General features: G+C 35.1%; 1 protein-coding gene across 1 annotated transcript; it reads right to left on the reverse strand.

Moving 5' to 3' along the window:
* Positions 1-4066: 4066 nt before the first annotated feature.
* Positions 4067-5327, reverse strand: LOC104229149 (uncharacterized). Its single transcript, XM_009781734.2, has one exon. The coding sequence runs from the start codon at positions 5301-5303 to the stop codon at positions 4254-4256; it is 1050 nt and encodes a 349-aa protein (XP_009780036.2). The 5' UTR covers positions 5304-5327; the 3' UTR covers positions 4067-4253.
* Positions 5328-18850: the final 13523 nt, after the last annotated feature.

The following is an 18850-nucleotide window of genomic DNA, read 5'->3' on the forward strand; positions in this document are numbered from 1 at the left end:
AAAGAGAGAAAGTTTTGAGTGTAAATGTGTTCTTGAACTCAAATTGTTCATGTGTTTTAAAGAAGAGGGGGTGCAGGGTATTTATAGTTTTGAAAACGAGTGAAGGAGAGGTAAAGTCTCAAACACAAACATGAAAATAATCATAAGTCAGAATCAATTAACACAAGTGATTCCCTTTAATTAAGGAATCACTGCTTAACGGGTAGTAGCAGGTTTAATTAAGTAAAGAAATCAGTTTATGGATAGATAGATTATTGCCATATAAGGGGCAATAAAAGCATGAAGTAAATAATTAAGTCTAAGTACAAAATATATTTATTTTGGGAAAGGGTTCAACAAGGTAAAACATCACAGTAAAGGGAAAGGAATCAATTAATTTTAAAGAGGCAAGTGAAATTAGGGTTCATAAAAGAAAAGCTTTTGTAATCAGTCACAATATCACGATCAATCAAGGAAGAAACATGATTTTGCACTTCAGTGTATAAATAGAGTGAACAGAAGCATCAGACATACGAGGCCAAACACATTGGCAAAAGAGATAACACAAACATACAGTAGTGGCAGAAATAAGCTAGGATTTAGCAGTAAGAAAATATTCGAAGCTCAGCAGTCAAGTAGGTCAAGTAGTCACATAGAATCAACAGTGAAGAAGAACATAGTATCAGGTAAGAGAAATCAGAAACAAGTAAAGGTCTCACAGTAGTAATAAGTGAGAAAAACCCCTTTTTAAGAAATTAGGGCTTCAACAATAGCCGCGTTTAAGAGATGAAAAGAACTCAAATCAGACAAGTGGAACAAGGAAAAAAGAGTCATAAACAAAGAACTTAAGATAAGACTACATTTAAGCAAACAATTTCAAAACTCGGATAAGACTAAAAGGAACTAGGGTTTTTAACATGCTGACTCAAGTAGAAGGAAAGCATAAACAAGTAACATAGAAAAATCATGAAACAACACCAAAATCAGAGAAGTGATCTTTAAAAGAGAGGTTAAGAGAAACCCTAATCGGAAAAAATGAAGAGTCATTTTGAAAGAAAAGTTGAAGAACCTTCGAGAAAACACTTAAGAAATTCATAGTAAGTACAGATCTAAGGCAGATCTGAAAGAAAATTGAAAAATCTTAAAGATTAGGGTTTCGGAAAACCCAGAAAAGGTGAGAAAGACCATGAAAGTTACTGATCTAACCAGAAAAGTCAAGGACCTGCCTTGAAAGGCCATGAATGGTTGGGAAAAGATCATGGATGGCCGGAGAAAGGCCATGAACAGAAGTCGAGCAAGGATTGGACCAGATTCCCTCGAGGTCTGGCCATGAAACCACATAAACAAATGCCCAGGAGCCATAGGAGTCCAATACACATTTCCAATGGCCATGAGAGATCATGGATTAGGCAGGGGTTGAGGTAGATTAGGGTGGGATTAGATGGCGGCGGGTAGGGTTCATGTGAGGTTTTAGAGAGAATTGAGAGAAAAGGGATTCAAGGGCGGCGTTTGGTGAAGAATGAGGTAGGGTAAGGGGTCGTTTAAGGTTAAAAATGGTAAGGGCGAATCTTAAAAGGGATATTGCAATTTTATGCAATTTTAGCTAAAATTTATAAAAATATGCAAAAATTACCTTAGCTATATTTTAGCATAAAATATAAAAATCCAATAAACGAATTACCAAAATAACAATTTTGGAAACAATTATTGGGTTTTTATGGATAAAAAAAAGGAAATAAATTTAATTAAAAATCTTTAAAATTTTTGGAAAAATGATAAAATATTTGGACATACTTACATATGCATATATATGTTATTTTGAAGGTATTTTGCATATTGAAAATATATAGGGAAAAATTGGGTATCAACACTCGACTACCTCCTAACCTACAACCCTAATACTTGACCTCCACGTCACTTGATAGAAAGATGTGAAGGTCAAGTATTAGGGTTGTAGGTTAGGAGGTAGTCGAATCTTGCCTTACTTTGTACGATCAAAGGAAAATAAACATAATGTTGTATTAAAAAACATATTAAACACAGTGAATTTGTGTTATGGAAATCACAAGAGGAATGAGTTTCCTGGCTTGTTGATCACTTCCATTCAACTTTGCCTTATGAGTTCTGTTTAATTTTGATATTTGTTGTCCAAAAACTTGTGAGTTATTGTTAAGGTCCATTCAGTTGTAACACAATAAAACAAAACAGTATTTTAGGTGAAAATCATTTACGTCTTAATTTTGCTTTGAAATCAAACTCCCCTTCTAATTACGAGCAATACACAATTTCCCGCAATGTATTTTGCCCTTAATATTTTCGATCCCCTCTCTGTAATACTTCTTTTATTAAATATGATATTTTTGACCTACGTGTTTCACCTATAATGTAAATTATGTTATTTTTTTATTTTAAAGTATAATTTAAGTTTAAATTATGAATACAACAGTGCTTTTCTGAATTTATTGCAATTTCTATCGTTAATCTTTTATGATTGTTATTTAAATATTAGATGCTTTAAGTGTATATTTGAGTTCTAATTTATCTCTTATTCTCCATTCTGTATACAAATTTTAGTTTAGATTGTCGTTAAAACGAAATATTTTATAAATGGTAACTTAAAATTCATTTAAAGCTAAATAAATAATATTTTTAGAAATTTGTTATAAAATCTACTTATATTATTAATAATTATGATTTTGTATTGCCTGCATTGACTATGTGTTTATAAATTGTTCGCTCTTTTATTCTTGATTGTTTAAATTAAATAGATTTTTGAGTTTTGATTACTACTAATAAAAATAATGATATGAGCAAACTATTCTTAATGCTATTTCTTTCTTTATTCGATATTATTAACTAATATGCTTGATTCCTATTTTTCATTTTTTAAACTTTTTTGTGTTCTATATATAAGTCGATAACATTGATTTTAATAAATAGAAAGAATATCATGATTCATGACATCGAAACAGTAAAAAAGGAAACAAAAGTTGATAATATAGACGGTAATATAAGCATTTTAGAAATTCAATAGAGATATGAGCGGGGGAATATCTATTTTTGAAAGTTGGAGTGTGAGTTTACTCTAAAACAAAGTTAGGGGTGTAAATGATTTTCACTCCAATATTTCTATATCTATGGAGTATGTAGGAATTGAAAAGAATCCTATCGATGGTACAATAGGGATATCACCATTCACCAGTGTCAGTTCTTTTAGTGCAAGTAAATGTACTTTATTTATGGTATAATACTCTCACCAAGTGATATTCTCTAAAACCTTTTTGAATGCTCCCACAGGATCAAGTTTCCTTTAATTTACAGGTAAAAACAAATTAGAAATTTATGGCACATTCATATTTCCGAAAGTGATTGCAAGTTTTTAGCGACGTTGATGTGTTATAATTGAAATCTTCTACAGGCCGCCCGTTTTAGAGTTGTATATTTATTGGGCTTAACCATTGTTGGATACTACAGTTCTGAGAGGGAGCTTTGGTCGGAAGCCTCCTAAGAGCTACAAACTCCAACGAATATTCATCGGGTAAATTTCACAAATGGTCATATAATTATAATGAAAAAGTCATAATTATATTTGTGAAATTTACCCATATTCATTCCACTTAATTGTCTTTCATTAGCTTAATCTTGTCGGGATTATAATGCGAAGAACGTTATGAAGCGAATACTAATATAAAGATTGCTATATATGGGGAATAGTAATTAACACAAGGATTGGTATATAAAAAATAATAATGCATGGATTGTTATACATGAATTTGTCTTTAGATATTGTTAAGCAGGTATTGTTGATCGATAAGCACATATTTATTTCACATTTTATCCCGCATAAAATAAATATATAGATTTTTGCATAGTTATGTGGATATTTAGCATTATAGAGCTTAAAAATACAAAGCAAATAATGGCGCATTGGTTACGTAGAAACCAAATAATGCAGGAGTGCTAGTTATGCATAGATTAATATAGTAACGCAGAGTTTTGCGTTGTAAATCAAATATTGCACTCCTGAGTAATGCAGAAGTTTAAACAAATAAATTTACTTCTTACACATTATAGTACCGTTCGGTATCACTCAGCAGTCAGCTCTCATGAGTTCATTTCATATATTACTATCCATATGAACAAAGGTTGATATATACTTTATGTTTCTTTCGTTTCATGCCGAGGACGGAGTAAATGCATACGGGGGCACAACCAAGATAGCTACTATATTAGAAGTGGTAATAGACCCCAAAAAAAGGGAGGAGATTATCGTATCATGCACTCTGAGCTTCTAGGAAGGTACTGAAATCTTCTCTAGCCTGGAGAATTCGTGGTGTTATGCAGGATGTGGGCGAGGGCGGGTATGATGTCGGGGACGACGTAGAAAACCGAACATGGCGCGCTGATTCATGCGATTTCCTGTGAGTTGTTGTTGTTGTTGTTGTTGTGTGCTTGAGGACGCCTTTCACTTCCTTATCGAAAACAAATGCTGTCGTTACAGGGGAAAGAGTGTCATCGTTCGCAGTACTGCAACGGATGAGCTCCATTGGCAGATCAAAAAACATGTTATTTGAAGCATCTCCTACGTCGTTCATTATAGCCGCCGATGATGTCCACGATCCGCATTCGAATTTCTCCAACGACACTGTCCTTGAAACTACATGATGTCCCATTTCTGATGATACTGTTATTCCACTTTCTTGCCTTCTCCCAGATCTTATATGTTTGATTCCCTTTCCTAAACCTGGAATGAACAAACACAGAGCTCCACATTTGAATTTCTCCTCCTGATTTCGACCCTCCAACATTTTTCCTTTATACGTTCCATCCGTTCTGACGCCTTCTGATGATTCTTGGAATGAGTTATTATTGTTTAACTTGTTGCTGTCCTCAGCAGCAGCTACATGTTTAACGCTATTATTGGGGGTGAACCAAATATCAAATTCTTCAGGTGGGGCGCTGGCTCTGCCTTCGCCACACGACTTGCTCCTCTGTAAGTGAATTTCTCTCAACCGATGGAGGTTTGTTAGTGCCACAGAGTGAGAGTGTTGCCTAGCCAAATGATTGGTTGATGACAGAGGAGATGGTAGTTGACTGAATTGGTTTTTCTTCTTCTTTGATACAAATTCTGGAGATAAGGCTGTTGAGTTGGGTAGGCTGGAGCTCAAGAACTTGTTATTGGGTGTAACAGGAATGGTCAGAGGTTGGGATTTCGGATGGGGGATCGCCATTTCATTTGATTCTTTCAGGGAGATTGGATCAACTGAAATCTGCTTCGCACTACCCAGGCTCTCCTTCTTAAGTAGCAACTTGGGTTTGCTCATAGACGGATCCTGGATATAGATAATCGGGCGATCACTGAGGTTAGTTACTTCAATGAAAGTTTCATTATCTGATTCTTGAGGATCCATAAAGGGAGCCATATTTCAGCTCTGAAGCTAAGAGTTTATTAAGACTGAAGGGAGGTGCACATCAAGTGAGGTATTTAAGGGAGAAATGTGGTGGAGTTAGATTGTGGACACCATGTCTTCCAAAACCTTAGTTATGATTCCCACGTTCTCTCTCTCACTCTTATCTTTCTCAGAGTATGTAAAATAATTTTAAGACATGGGAAGCACTGCCTGATTTAGTTTTAGCAATTCTCTCGAAGACTACGCACCCCCACGTCTACCACTTCAACAAAACAAAATTTCTCGAATTTTCTTTTAATAATAATTAACCAGCGGGAAGCCTTGGCGTAACAGGTAAAGTTGTTATCATGTGATCAGGAGGTCAACGGGTTCAAGCCGCGAAAACAGCCACTTGTAGAAATGCAGGGTAAGACTACGTATAACAGACCCTTGTGGTCCGGCCCTTCCACGAACACTGCGCATAGCGAGGACTTAGTGCACCGGGCTGCCCTTTCTTTTAATAATTAACAAGTCTTCTGATGGGTGTGACACATAAAAGAGTTTACCTATCTGGTGAGCAGGGAAATTGATAATTTTATAATTTTTTTAAACAATCAACGGTTTAAATCAAGCCACAATAGTCTCGCTTGACAAACAATTCAAAAAGAAATTCACTCCAAAAAAGAAAGGGGAAAGACAAACAAATGAGGAAAGAGGGAGGGGGGACTTGATTCAAGTGAGCTAATGTTTTGACAACATGATTTTAGGTCAACTTCACTCGTGCGGTTGGAAGTTGGAACTCAAACAAGTAAAATAATGTAGTGAACGTGCAGCCACACGGTTGCTTAGAAGTATATAACCAACCAAAGCATGGAGAATGGCAGAAAGTAGGCATATAAAACACAACCAAGAGACAACAATGCTCCAACACTGCACATGAAAGAAATTTAGCCCATTCAAGTACCCATTCCCAGAGAACATGCAAAAACGCAAACAGTTGTTTCGTTCCATGAGCATTAGAAAATTCATAGTATTAATTTCTTGGTATAATATATATCCAAACTTCCCTATATTCAAGAAAAGTAGGTTTTATTGGATAAAATCAATTTTTTATACCGTAATAATATAAGGGATAAAATCATGTATGCCAACTACTTAAAATGCAAAAATGGCACGGTAGGGAATTATAAAACAGAATCAGCCAATGATGATGGGGAATGCAGAGACCAAGTACAGAGCTCCATATCCCTGCGTGAAAATGTCCCTTGTCAGAAGCAGCTCCAGAGGAAGTTTAACTTATCACGATTTCAGTAAAATGTGAGTAACGTTAAGGCTTTCTCTACTAGCTCAATGTGGATTTAATCATGACCTGATCTACTAAAAGAAAAGTTAATTTATTATCCTCCATAGCTGTCCAAAAAATAAAGTTAAAATTGGTGCTCTTAACGCTACACTAGATTGCACACAGACTAAATGCCTAGCTAAATATCAAAATACAGATTCTTAGCATTATCTCATTCACTAGCCACAGCTGGAGGAACTTCAGGCTCATCACTCTCACCAGCTTCCTCAGTCCATGTTGAGTCGCTTAGCAGCCGCTTTCAGATCAATACCGGTGTTGTGGCTTTCGCATACAGAGATTTGCTAGGTCTGATTTTCTTTGAGGCTTAAACCTGAACACAACATGAATGGAGCATGACCATTAGTTGGCAGACAATAATATCAGTGCCATACAAGGGCATAGTACTACGAAGCCACTAAATCAAAGATTTGGTATAGATAAGTATTCTGTAGATATAGCCAATGTGCAAGGTCAAATGAAAGCTTAACCAAAGAAGAAGATAGTAATGGCATCCTAAAGGTTCATCATTAACACTACTTTTGATATAGTTGCAGAATATGTCTCAAAAAGACTCAAAGCCACCCTGGAATAAAGGTAGAAACTCACACAAACATCATCTTACTGTTGCAGACAAATATTCATTTAAATGAATAGATTGATGAAGCACAATACTAATTAAGATGGTATGGTGCAGATACAAAAAGCAGAAACGCTGGCCAGCGATCCTATTGTATCTGTAAGGAACACAAAAAGTACAGAATTATATCAAGATCCAAAGCAAAATCAGCATTGCCCCAAATTTTAGATTTCGACTTAGAGCACCATGACCAGGACCGTCAAAATTTTGCTTTTGGGAAGTTTATTATTGAACCTCTACATTATTAATCCAAAATACCTTTTAAGGACTTGGGATGCTGATGTTTGATTATTGAAATCTCAAATCTTAGGGCAAAAATAGGATAAATTTGAGATTTTCCTATAGCTCAGTCTAAAAAGAATACAAAAATAAAGAACTTTTGACCTTCTTATCCCGTGTCTGAATCATATGAAAAGAAACTTTATAACAACCTATAAACAGCATTTCATTCAAAATTATGAATTTAAAATGCTAACCAACGCAAAGACTGGAACTAAACAATTTGAACATCCACATTCTTGCTGTCATCTTCCTCTCTATTTGAACTAAATCTGTGGCTGTGGCTGTGGCTGTGGCTGTAGCCGCTATACAGTCACTTTATGTTTTGCAGATTAATAGCTGCAAGTGATGTTGCTCAAAAGAAAAAGAGATGGAAACTAAACGCCACATAACATGTCTCATGACGCAGTGGTTGTAAACCCTGCTTTTGTCTGATTACCTTTTATGTTACATTCCCTCATCTGCATAGACCAGTCATATATCCAGTCTAACGAAATGATCGTTTGAGTCTTAACAAAATATAGTCTTGTCTTTGAAGTGTTTCTATGTCTGATTTGAAATATAGCTTGAGCAAAAAGGAAAAAAAGGAAAACAAAAATTGATGTTTGCTTTAAGCCCACTAGTGAAATCTTAGCATTATCACAGTAGAATGGAAGCGGAAATTTGAACATAACCATAAAAAATTAATGGTAAAATATTGTTTACAGTGCATAAAGCTATGGTAGTACCTCTAAATTAGGCCAATAAGTCATCTCTTGGGCCAGCATCCGCAGAGAAATACAATCTTCAGGTACTATTCAGACTTTGCTTCCAACATCATAAAACACTTCAAAAACTACCCAAAACCTTTTTTCCTTGAACTGGTTACTGCTAGTAATTAAGGACCTTTTAGAATTTATAACAGATTGCAATATTTAAGAACTTGGGAATCTATACCAAATAGAAACAACTAACCAGGTTTACCCTGTTAAGGCAAGCCGAGTATTTACATATTGCCTAGCATAAACCAATCATTCAGAACTATGGTGGCCAGATAAAGCAAAGGAAAAGAAAATCCATTGCTGCTCCTTCCATCACTTTTTTAAATGAGGTATAGTTTATTTTCAAGATGTCCCAAAATAATAAAGCTGTGATGGGCATGTATGCGACGATCAAACACAGCTTTGCCAGCTGCCTGCGATAGGAAAAAGAAAACTTGATCAGATAGTTTGTGTGGGGCATTTCCCAGCTCGCCTTTGATCTTTCCCTTGCTGTGTAGGTAAAGCTAGAAGATGCAAGAGGAAGTATCTTGCATTAGTACAAACTGTTTTCTCCAAAGGGTGTCATTTGTCATGTATTTTCAGGCAATTTCTAATATAATCTTCTCCTTTGCCAATTGTCATACAATCCCATAGAATGTCAGTGCTTCATTAAACAATCTTTGAACAAATTCATGCAATCAGGAAATTATTATTTCTCATACAGTTTCAATTTAGGGCTAAGATTTTCATCCAGCTTTCCTAACAAAAACATTACCTCTGAAAGTCATTGATTGCAACACATCACAAGCACATAATATCACCAAAAACATTTTTCCCTCTGATATCTAGTTTTCTAAAACATTTAAAACCCCTTCTAATTCTATCAGTAAGTATCTCAGAGAAAAGTCAATAAGAACTCCCAGACATCTAAAGCATCTTTGAGCATCATCTCTCCTCCTTGAGGACTTGATAGGTGTTGTCCCATTAAATGATAGGTTACTTAATTCCAAATTTTCCTTGATTCAACTAGTAGGTATACAGATCATCTTGTGGACATTTGTAACCAAAAGGACCTGCTAGGTTGTCAATGTTTCACCATGTTTACTACCATAATAAATAAAAGTAATGAAATGAATTGTCCGTTTCTAAGAATTTACCTGCTACAGGCAGCAGCAGAATACAAAAGGATGCCCTTAGGGTGTATTAACAGGTGTATACACAGCCTTCTGAGTCACATTCCTGATTAGTACATTAAATGTCTCTTAACAATGAAGTGTGTACATAAATACATAATGGAAGCACTTTGTTGCCTTTACCGTACTATTTCCAACCTTTCCAACATAAACAACATTCTTTTTATCCAAAACATTTGACACCATTCCGCTGGTAATATAATTTTACACAATTTTTGCAAGTTCTAAAATTTCAATTTTTTTTTTTTACTGAGGGACGGGCATTCATAAACCTACTAGTCAAATATCACACCTTCCACAAATTAAACGGATCTTTCTTAATGATCATAAAGTCTATTTAATTCAAAAGAAAGGGGCAAAGCCCTTCTCAAAAGATTTTTGAAAAGAAAGATTAAAATATAAAATTGAAAGGTAAAACGTCGGTACTTAATGGCAGGAGAACAATGCATTGCAAACTCATAGAATGTAATACTTAATGCAACTATAGGCTGACCTGTTCCTCTTCTTGACACAAGACATGGCGACCTTGAGACTCCTGTTTCACAACACTCAACCTTGCAAGGGCTACCTTTTCAGAACAAAACAACTATATTTTAATATAAATTATAATGTGACAGTCATTCCATCAAAATAACTTTTCCACTATTATTTGATATTTTCTTCCAGTCTTCCACAAATAATTCATATAAAACACAACTTAAACTAACTTCTTAAATTCTGTAACCAATCAAATGGTGTCATATAAAAGCAGATAGAGGGAATAGTACTCTTCCAAATAAAAGTACATGGTAATGTCTGATTTGCTAAACAAAATATCCCTCATAATTACTGCAGAGAAAATAGCTTTACACTTAAATTTTTAATTCAACAATGCTTAAACATGCAGTTTCAATAAGGTAAGTTATTCCTTCAGAACCAAAAAAATTGATTCCACAAGCAGCAAACCAGGAATGCATTTCACAAACAGCTAGATGAGTCAAAAAGCCATATGATTTGGTATACACTGATGATGTAAGGCATATGTAGAGCAGTGACTTACTTCTTCCAGTGCATCAGCTAAGTCGTCCCTTGTTGGAGCATTTTCATCATCAAGGCCAAGCAGCCTCCTCCGCTCAACATCTCTTGGGTCTTCAATCATTATAGTTAACTTAACCTGTAATAATCCCAAAATAACAGGGGGAAGTCAATGTTAACATAAATCAATTGAGAAACAAATTGACTTTTGTGTTACCTGTTTTGGCAAAATAATTAAGACACTCCATAAGGTTCTAAAATAGCAGCGCCACATTATAATAGCAACTCGAGAGAAAGAAACTGCAGTTAAAATGTAATAGCAACAACCAGTGTAATCTCACAAGTGGGTTCTGGGGAGGCTAGTGTGTATGCAAACCTTACCCCTACTTTGTGAAAGTAGAGAGGCTGTTTCCGGTAGACCCTCGGCTCAAGGAAAGGAGGAAAAAAAAGAAGGAAGCAATAGCAACCAACTGTAACAACAACAAGATAATAAGATAATTGAAGCGAACGAAACAACAAGTAGTAATACAAATCTAAGAATAAAGAAATACAAGAATAATACTAATACTACTGGTCAAACTATATATATCTTTGGACGTCTCAAAAATGTTTCCCCCCATTCTACTAATAATATTATATAACAACTTAAATTACCATGAATTCAAATTCATTTGCCCCCAGGGGTTTGGTTTAATTAATGGTAAGAGTGCATCATGTGATGTGTCAGTTTTGCGCACGCCACGATTTTGAATCATGTCGGAGACAAAAGCGTGGTATTTTAGTGGAGAAAGGATAGAGGTGTAGGGCTCATTATCCAACCAAGTTTCGAGCATTTCATGTTATCAAAAAAAAAAGTTCATTTAAATTCAACATTTAAGCTTTGATGTAATGCTTTTTCTAAAAGCTAAAATTACAGCCATTATTTTAATATTGTCTTCACTCCAACTAATGTACTTCTTTTACATACAAAACGGAATGCATGGAGTATATACACTAGTCAAATTAACTGCAAGCTCACTCAAATTGTGTCAAATAAAATGAGACTAAGTCACTAAGGGGATGTGCAGCAAAAAATTTGAGTGATATTCAGAGGTGAAAGAAGCAACTGGAAGGGGCAATCATGTTAAAGAAACACGTATCAAAAGATACTCATCAAGGTAATTAGGGGCAATTAGGCAATGGAAATGATGGCGAGATACTAAACTCGTTTGACTTGGGCGACGTGTTCAAGGGCTTCAGTATCTGCAGAGGAGGTGATAGCCTCAGTTTCTTCCTCGTTGCTCACTTAGCTTGTATGGAACAAACAGAGGTCCCACGCCTTTGCCACTGCTTCTGCTGCGTAAAAATAAAATGCCCGCATTGGAGAAACTGGCGAGGGCGTTCTTGATTAAAGAGTAGGACATGAACCGGACTGCCTGAGGATGAAACAACTGGAAGGAATGGCAATGCAGGAGGTTCGAATCGAGGCCATTGCCGTGCGCTTATTGCAGAGAGAAAACGAACCATTGCTCGCTTGATGTGATATGTACGTATGTTCCACACAACTCAAGAAGCAAACAAAGCAAAAGGCCTAATTTTGTGCCGAGCTGAAAGAAGAGGGAATCGGTGAACATGGGGGCCGACTCACTCAATCTCAATTCACTCCAGCCCAGTATGACACTTCACTATGTGCCAAACCAGAGTTATTGCACCCCTAACTAAGCTGGGCCATCGCAGCGAAAAGGGTCAATTATCCATTTCAGTCCATTTTCTGTTCAGCCCAGTTACAGGATCATGCATAAAAATGAAAGAATTAACACAAAAGCCGTTCATCCAACTATTTAAACTAAAAATGGTCGAAAGATATATATATTATATATGCATAATTGTATATAATCAATGTATAGTCTATGTTATATGATTAGAAAAAGTAAACAATGCATATGTTATTGTATAAAGATCCCCATACAAATTGTGCGAAGTATGCCCCAATGAGGTTAGTCTTAGTTGAATATCCCAATAATTGGCGAAATTTAATAAATGGACTCCACTTCTTTTCCTTGTATGCTAAATATCATAATTTCCCCTTTAGCTCATTCTCCATCTCTTCTTCTTCACCAAAAATACCATAATTCTTCATATTTGGAAGATTAAAATTCTTGTTTGGGGTTTGAAATTCGAAGTTAATGGTTAATTACTATTAAATCGTTTGAGTGTTGAAAATTTTCAGTCTAAATACTGATTTAATATTTACTTTAAAAATCTCAAAACACCATTATTGATCCTTAGAAAGTATTGAAGAAGATAAAGTGGGTCTTCTTGATTTGGTGTTATTTTGACTAAATTGATGATTAAAAATTATTGGTGTTGATATTTAGGGGCTTTGTCTTAAATTTGAGATCACTCAGAGAAGATTTGGTATGGTTTAATCAAAATTGAAATTACAAATTCAAAGAACATTTTGTTGAACAATACAAAAAATTATGCCAATCGGAAAGATTTTGATGAACAATTTAACAGATAAGCCAATTACAGATAATATAAAGTTAGGCCAATCTAGTATATTTTGATGAATAATTGAACAAGCGCAAAGCATGCCAATCAGGTAGAGTTTGTGAACAATTAGGTAAAGTAAATATTTTTTACTCTATATTTAAAAAAAAATAGTAAAATTGCACGGGGTGCTCTATTTGGTCGCCCCCATTTAACCTATACCTATTTTTTTTTAAATAAAAATTAATTTGTACCTACTTTTTAAACAACTTCAGTCATCTTTCTTCTCCTCCTTCGTTTTCTTCTGCTCCTCCTTCTTCTTCTTCGGGTTAATTGGTTAATTGGATGTGGTACTACTGCCACAAGAAGTGAGTTCATAAGTGAGTTCATAATTCTGTATTTAGTCCAACACTAGAGAATAAAGTAAGGAGATTATATCAAGGTGAAAGCTCCAAAACGAAAAATGAGAGTGCAAAGTCAGATGGAACATAAATCACGAAATGACATTTACTATATTTTAATCTTCCACAGTTGAATATTGACATTGATTTAGCCTAAATAAATTGTTGGAAGATGAGAAAGTTATTCCTTTTCTTAAATCCATCTAACTTCAAAGAAAAACATAACAGAACTTCAGCTCTAAGAATGTTGAAGTTGAGCAAATATAAATAAAAACTTCAGCTCCTAAAATTCTGAAATTCAGCAAATATAAATAAAAATTCCAGCTCCTAAAGTGTTGAAGTTCAGCAAATACAAAACAAACTTTAGCCCTAGAATGCTGAAGTTCAGACATTACAAAACAAACTTCTGCTCCTAGAATGCTGAAGTTCAGCAATTACAAAACAAACTCCAGCTCCTAGAATGCTGAAGTTCAACAATTAGAGATGCAAAATCTTCAACCAAAACATGTTGTAGTTTTATTGAACTGAAGTTTATCATTGCACTATGAACTGAAGTTTGTGTGATTGCATTTGCAAGTCAAGCAAAAATATCTGAAGTTTTGCTACACTTCAGGCAAAGCATTCTTAAATTCAAACTTCAGACATAAATTCTTGCTATTTCAGGCTCGTATGTCTAAAGTTACCTGAAAAGTGGATACGCTTGCAAATTTTTTTGCAAGGCAGGTATAAGTTAAAAGTTCACCCCAAAATTGGGTATAGATGCAAATGCCCCAAAAAAATATAGATAATATTTTAAAGAGAAATTTTCATAAAGCACTGTCTTTTAGTGGTAATTAGCTATCTATAGATATCATCTGCTATATTACGGGTTGTAGATACGTTTTTTGTTATTATAAGATGTATTAGATGTATTTAAGCTATTGTATTCATGAATACAATAGCAAAAATAGGCGTAAATCAGGGAAGTCCAGCTAATCAGTTGTTATATTCGAGTGTATTCGACTGTATTTATGGAGTGAAACATGAGATTACAGCTGGACAGATTATTGTATTCGACTGTATTCGACTATATTCACGGCGTGAAATAGGGGATTACACTATTTTTAAATGGAAAGTGTATCAATTAACATAATAGACTCCTAATATAACTTATCAAACTCAATTATAACACACAAAATTTGTATTTTCGGTTATAAAAAAGATTCCCAACCAAAAAATACCCCAAAACATAGCAATCTTTAGAGAAATTATATAATACATCTGAATACATAAATTATATTAATTAAAAAAATATATGAATACATTTATGACATATAGCGAGATAGTGAATACAATGAAATACATAGAATACAGCGGGATACATTGAAATACAATTAAAAAAAAGACAGTGAATACAATGAAATACATGGAATACAATGAGTTACATTGAATTACAATGAAAAAAAAGACAATAAATACAATGACATACATGAAAATACAGCGTGTTACGTTGAAAATACATTGAAATATATTAACAAAAAATCAAGTTGCTCAACCCCAAACTCCGTCGTCTTTGTTCAAGAACAAACCCTAACTTTCGGCGGATCCGCTATCGAGCAATGGTGGCAGAATAAGGACTCTGTTAAAGCTTGAATCTTGTATTGAAGATGAGGGAAGTTGAGAACCTCGAGTTTATCCAATATTAGGACTTTTCTTTCTCCATAAGATGAACCTCGAGAAGATGACGTTGTCGAACAATGATGACATAATAAGGACTCTTCTTTCTCTAATCTATACCCTGTCACACAAGATTTGACTCAAAAAGAGAATAAATATTTAACCAAAAATGAGATTTAAAAGTTGCAAAAATGTTCTCATTTCACGCGTCCAAATAGCGAAAGAAGTTTCAGAATATGTACCTCTGAGCATGAATGAATCCGAAAAAGTGTTCTTTTTGGATTTATTTTCGACGTTGAGAAGAACAGTTTTTCCCGGAACATCGGAAGAATCATGACTGCACAAATTAAATATAAAAGAGAATGACATGTATCAAAGTAAAGAGAGAAAGAAATAGTGTATCTGAATAGCGTATTTAGTGGCTTAGGGGTAGGAGGTAACCAAAATTAGATATTTTGCTATAAACATTAAAAAGTATCTATACAATATAATTTTTTTAAATGATATTTATTTAAAATAAATAAGGTGTTAATATTTGCTATAGAAGGTAAAAATTCCTATTTAAAAACTACCCCTTCTAAGGCCATTCATGTCGACCACCCGGATCATGCTCCGGAATCCTTTTCTTCTATAAGCCCATTAGGGTGGACATAGCCCCATCTGCGACTCTACAAAGTTGTACGGCGTGACGCGGTGAGCAGCTGAGATTTGAGGATGGAGATGCTATGCGCCTATGCGTAGATGCGGTACGAAAAGAGTAACCATCAAAGGTTGAAAATGGTCATAGGTACACCTTTTCTTTCACAAAATGGGACTTGGATAATATTTATGTACTTCATTGTATTATGCAATCTTCAAAAGCTTTACTCACCTTCCTTGCAAGATCAATTCAATAGCTGGAAATACAAGCAGCGACGGAGCTAGAACACAGGTTCGATCGAGCTCAATAGCTTTAATCCAAATTGAAATATAAGAATTATTAATTTAAAATCAAGTAACTTAATTATTAATTTCGAAACAAGCTGCAGAGAATCCATTAAGCACGGCTGAGGGGTTCCATAACCCAGCCGCACATTTGGGCATATAGCAAACGGGCGTGCATGTTCTTTCGCACAAGGACTCGCGGTCATCACCGCGCCTACATTATACACTGCATATCTCATGTCTTCAAACCAAACATTTTAGCGGCAATACATCACTCTTGTACCGAACCTAAATATTGATATATCGAGAAAATGAGAATTTGTAATTGGAACATATTCCATTCATACTCCTTAATTCCAACCTATCTGGATTAGTGAATTAAAAGTAATGAATAAGCATCAAATACTAAATATGCACTTTTAAGTGCGGTAACTGGAAATACTAGTAGTACTTAATAAGCATTCTTGCTGACACACTATTCTGCTTTTATTTAGTCTTTTTGTAGTTGATGAGTTGTGTTTGAAATGACAATTTTGGACAATATTATACCTTCAACTGTACGTTAGAACAATTACATGGATCTTTATATCGTGAAACTTGCGATTTTACACTGGTCAGGGAAGTGGAACTGCATTCCTTTCCTGTCTACTGATGACATTGGTACTATGCCGGTGGATGTATGTTTTAAATTTATGTTCCTTTAGAGACCTCAAATAAATATATAATAAATAAATGGGTTTATAATTAAATATTTTATAGATATTTAATAAATTTTTTAATATATGTATAAAATATATGTAAAAGCTATTGGGTTCATGTGAATCCACAACTGCTAGCTGGATCATCTCCTATGCACATATATATTTGATAAATGAAAGAAGATCAACTACAAATCGAGCATAATCTCTCTCATAGTCTCATCGATCTATGATTGATGCTTAAACATTTATAAATGAGGACTGACGTTGCCTTGGGGGCACTGAGTTCTCTCTTCTTCATTTTTCGCTATCAAACCTTTTGGATATTATTGGTCTGGACTCAACTCATCACTCACTAATTAACATAATTATGGTGTGAGGTACGTTACTTCCACTCTACCATTTGTTTAATACCAAATCCAATTTCTCTCTAGCAAGAAACAAAAGAAAAATAAAATACTTACAAAGATGAAGTGACGCGAGCATAATTAATGTTTCATTTAGTAATTGTATACGTTCAAATTTGGACGACCACGGTCACTACTGAGTACGACGAGGAACGAGGTCCTTACGATGTAGCATTCTTTGGTCGTTATAAAGGGTGACGATCAACAGTGATTAGCGAGCATACGACGTCTGCAGCAATGTAAGCGTAGCAGGAGACAATAGGAATATGCTTTTCGAATATTCCTTGTATTATACTTTTTTAGAGTTTAAAAGGAGATTGTCCCTTGTAAATAGGTGGAGAACATTTTGTAGAAGGGGAGGGAAAAGTGAATACAAAAAGAGACAACTTTGCTTACTACAGTTTCGAGATCCATATATCATCCTTTATCTTAGTTAATCGCATTCATTACAATATTTTTTCTACATTTGAAGTTATCACATTTACGCTTAATCATTTGGTTCCGACATACTAGGAAGCACTATTTACCTTGTTCATCTCTTGCATCATTCAATTTAGATTTTATTATACTTGGCTGAGATTTACCTCTTCATCTTTTTTAATTGATTTAATAAAAAAAGTTTAAATATCTTTTGGTCAAACAATTTGGCGCCATCTATGGGGATTTCTTTAGCTAAGATTTTAGTTTCATCTAGACCTTTGAAAGGGATAATTACCTCCTCCTAGCTTTGCACAAACTAATAATGGCAGAGAAAGGAGATGCAAGGCAAAAAGCAATAGTAGGCGTCACAACCAACCTCCTGAACACCATCAACGAAGACAGCAGGGAAGATAACGAAAACGGGACACCCAGCACCACACCCAGGGGAGCCGCTTCACCTCCCCCGCACGAAAGCGTAACTGTTTCGCGCGAGAAGGAAGCCGTCACATCTACAACAAGAGAGGCACCACCGGCAGTAAGAATGAATGCTGGAAGAATGGCTAACAAGTACTCTGAACAACATACTTGATAAACCCGCCCAAAGGGATAACAAGAATGTTACACATGCAGATGTCACGATAAACGCTGATGAGCAAGATGCCCCCGTACAGGTAACACTCATGTCGCTAATGACGCAAGTAATGATACGCTTACAGCCGTTTTAAAGAAAATGGAGGAGATAGAAAACGAGAATAAAGTACTCCGTGACCAAATGAAGGAACACCAAGAGAGGGTTGACAAAATACTAGACGCCCCAAAGTTGTTGCCGAAACGGGTGTTGGTCGATTCATCGAGCAACCATACAATGAAGAAGCGACCCCCTACGCCATTCCAAAGACCTTTAAAATGCCGTTGTAGGCATATAAATTTTATTAAAATTAAATACATAAAATAATTTGGATTATATTTTAAATTCAAGATATATTAGTCCAAATAAATATTATGGGTTAATATAATTGAATTAATTATATAAGTCCAATATATATGGATTAAATAAATAAGTCTTAATCCATTGGGCTAGCCCATTTAATTGGGCTACAAGTGATGAGCCCACTTCATTAGGCCCAAGATATCATCTTCCTAGAGGCCCAGTTTGGTGCCACGCATGAAATGATGTGGCACGACAAGTCAAACAAAAGAGCCAATAGGATCATGCCACGTGTCAAAATGACAAGGCATGCCTAGTCACACTAAAAGGCCAATGAAATCGTGCCACATGTGCAAGTGACATGTTCTGG

The sequence above is a fragment of the Nicotiana sylvestris genome, chromosome 2 (genome assembly GCF_000393655.2).
Source record: "Nicotiana sylvestris chromosome 2, ASM39365v2, whole genome shotgun sequence".
Taxonomy (NCBI): domain Eukaryota; kingdom Viridiplantae; phylum Streptophyta; class Magnoliopsida; order Solanales; family Solanaceae; genus Nicotiana; species Nicotiana sylvestris.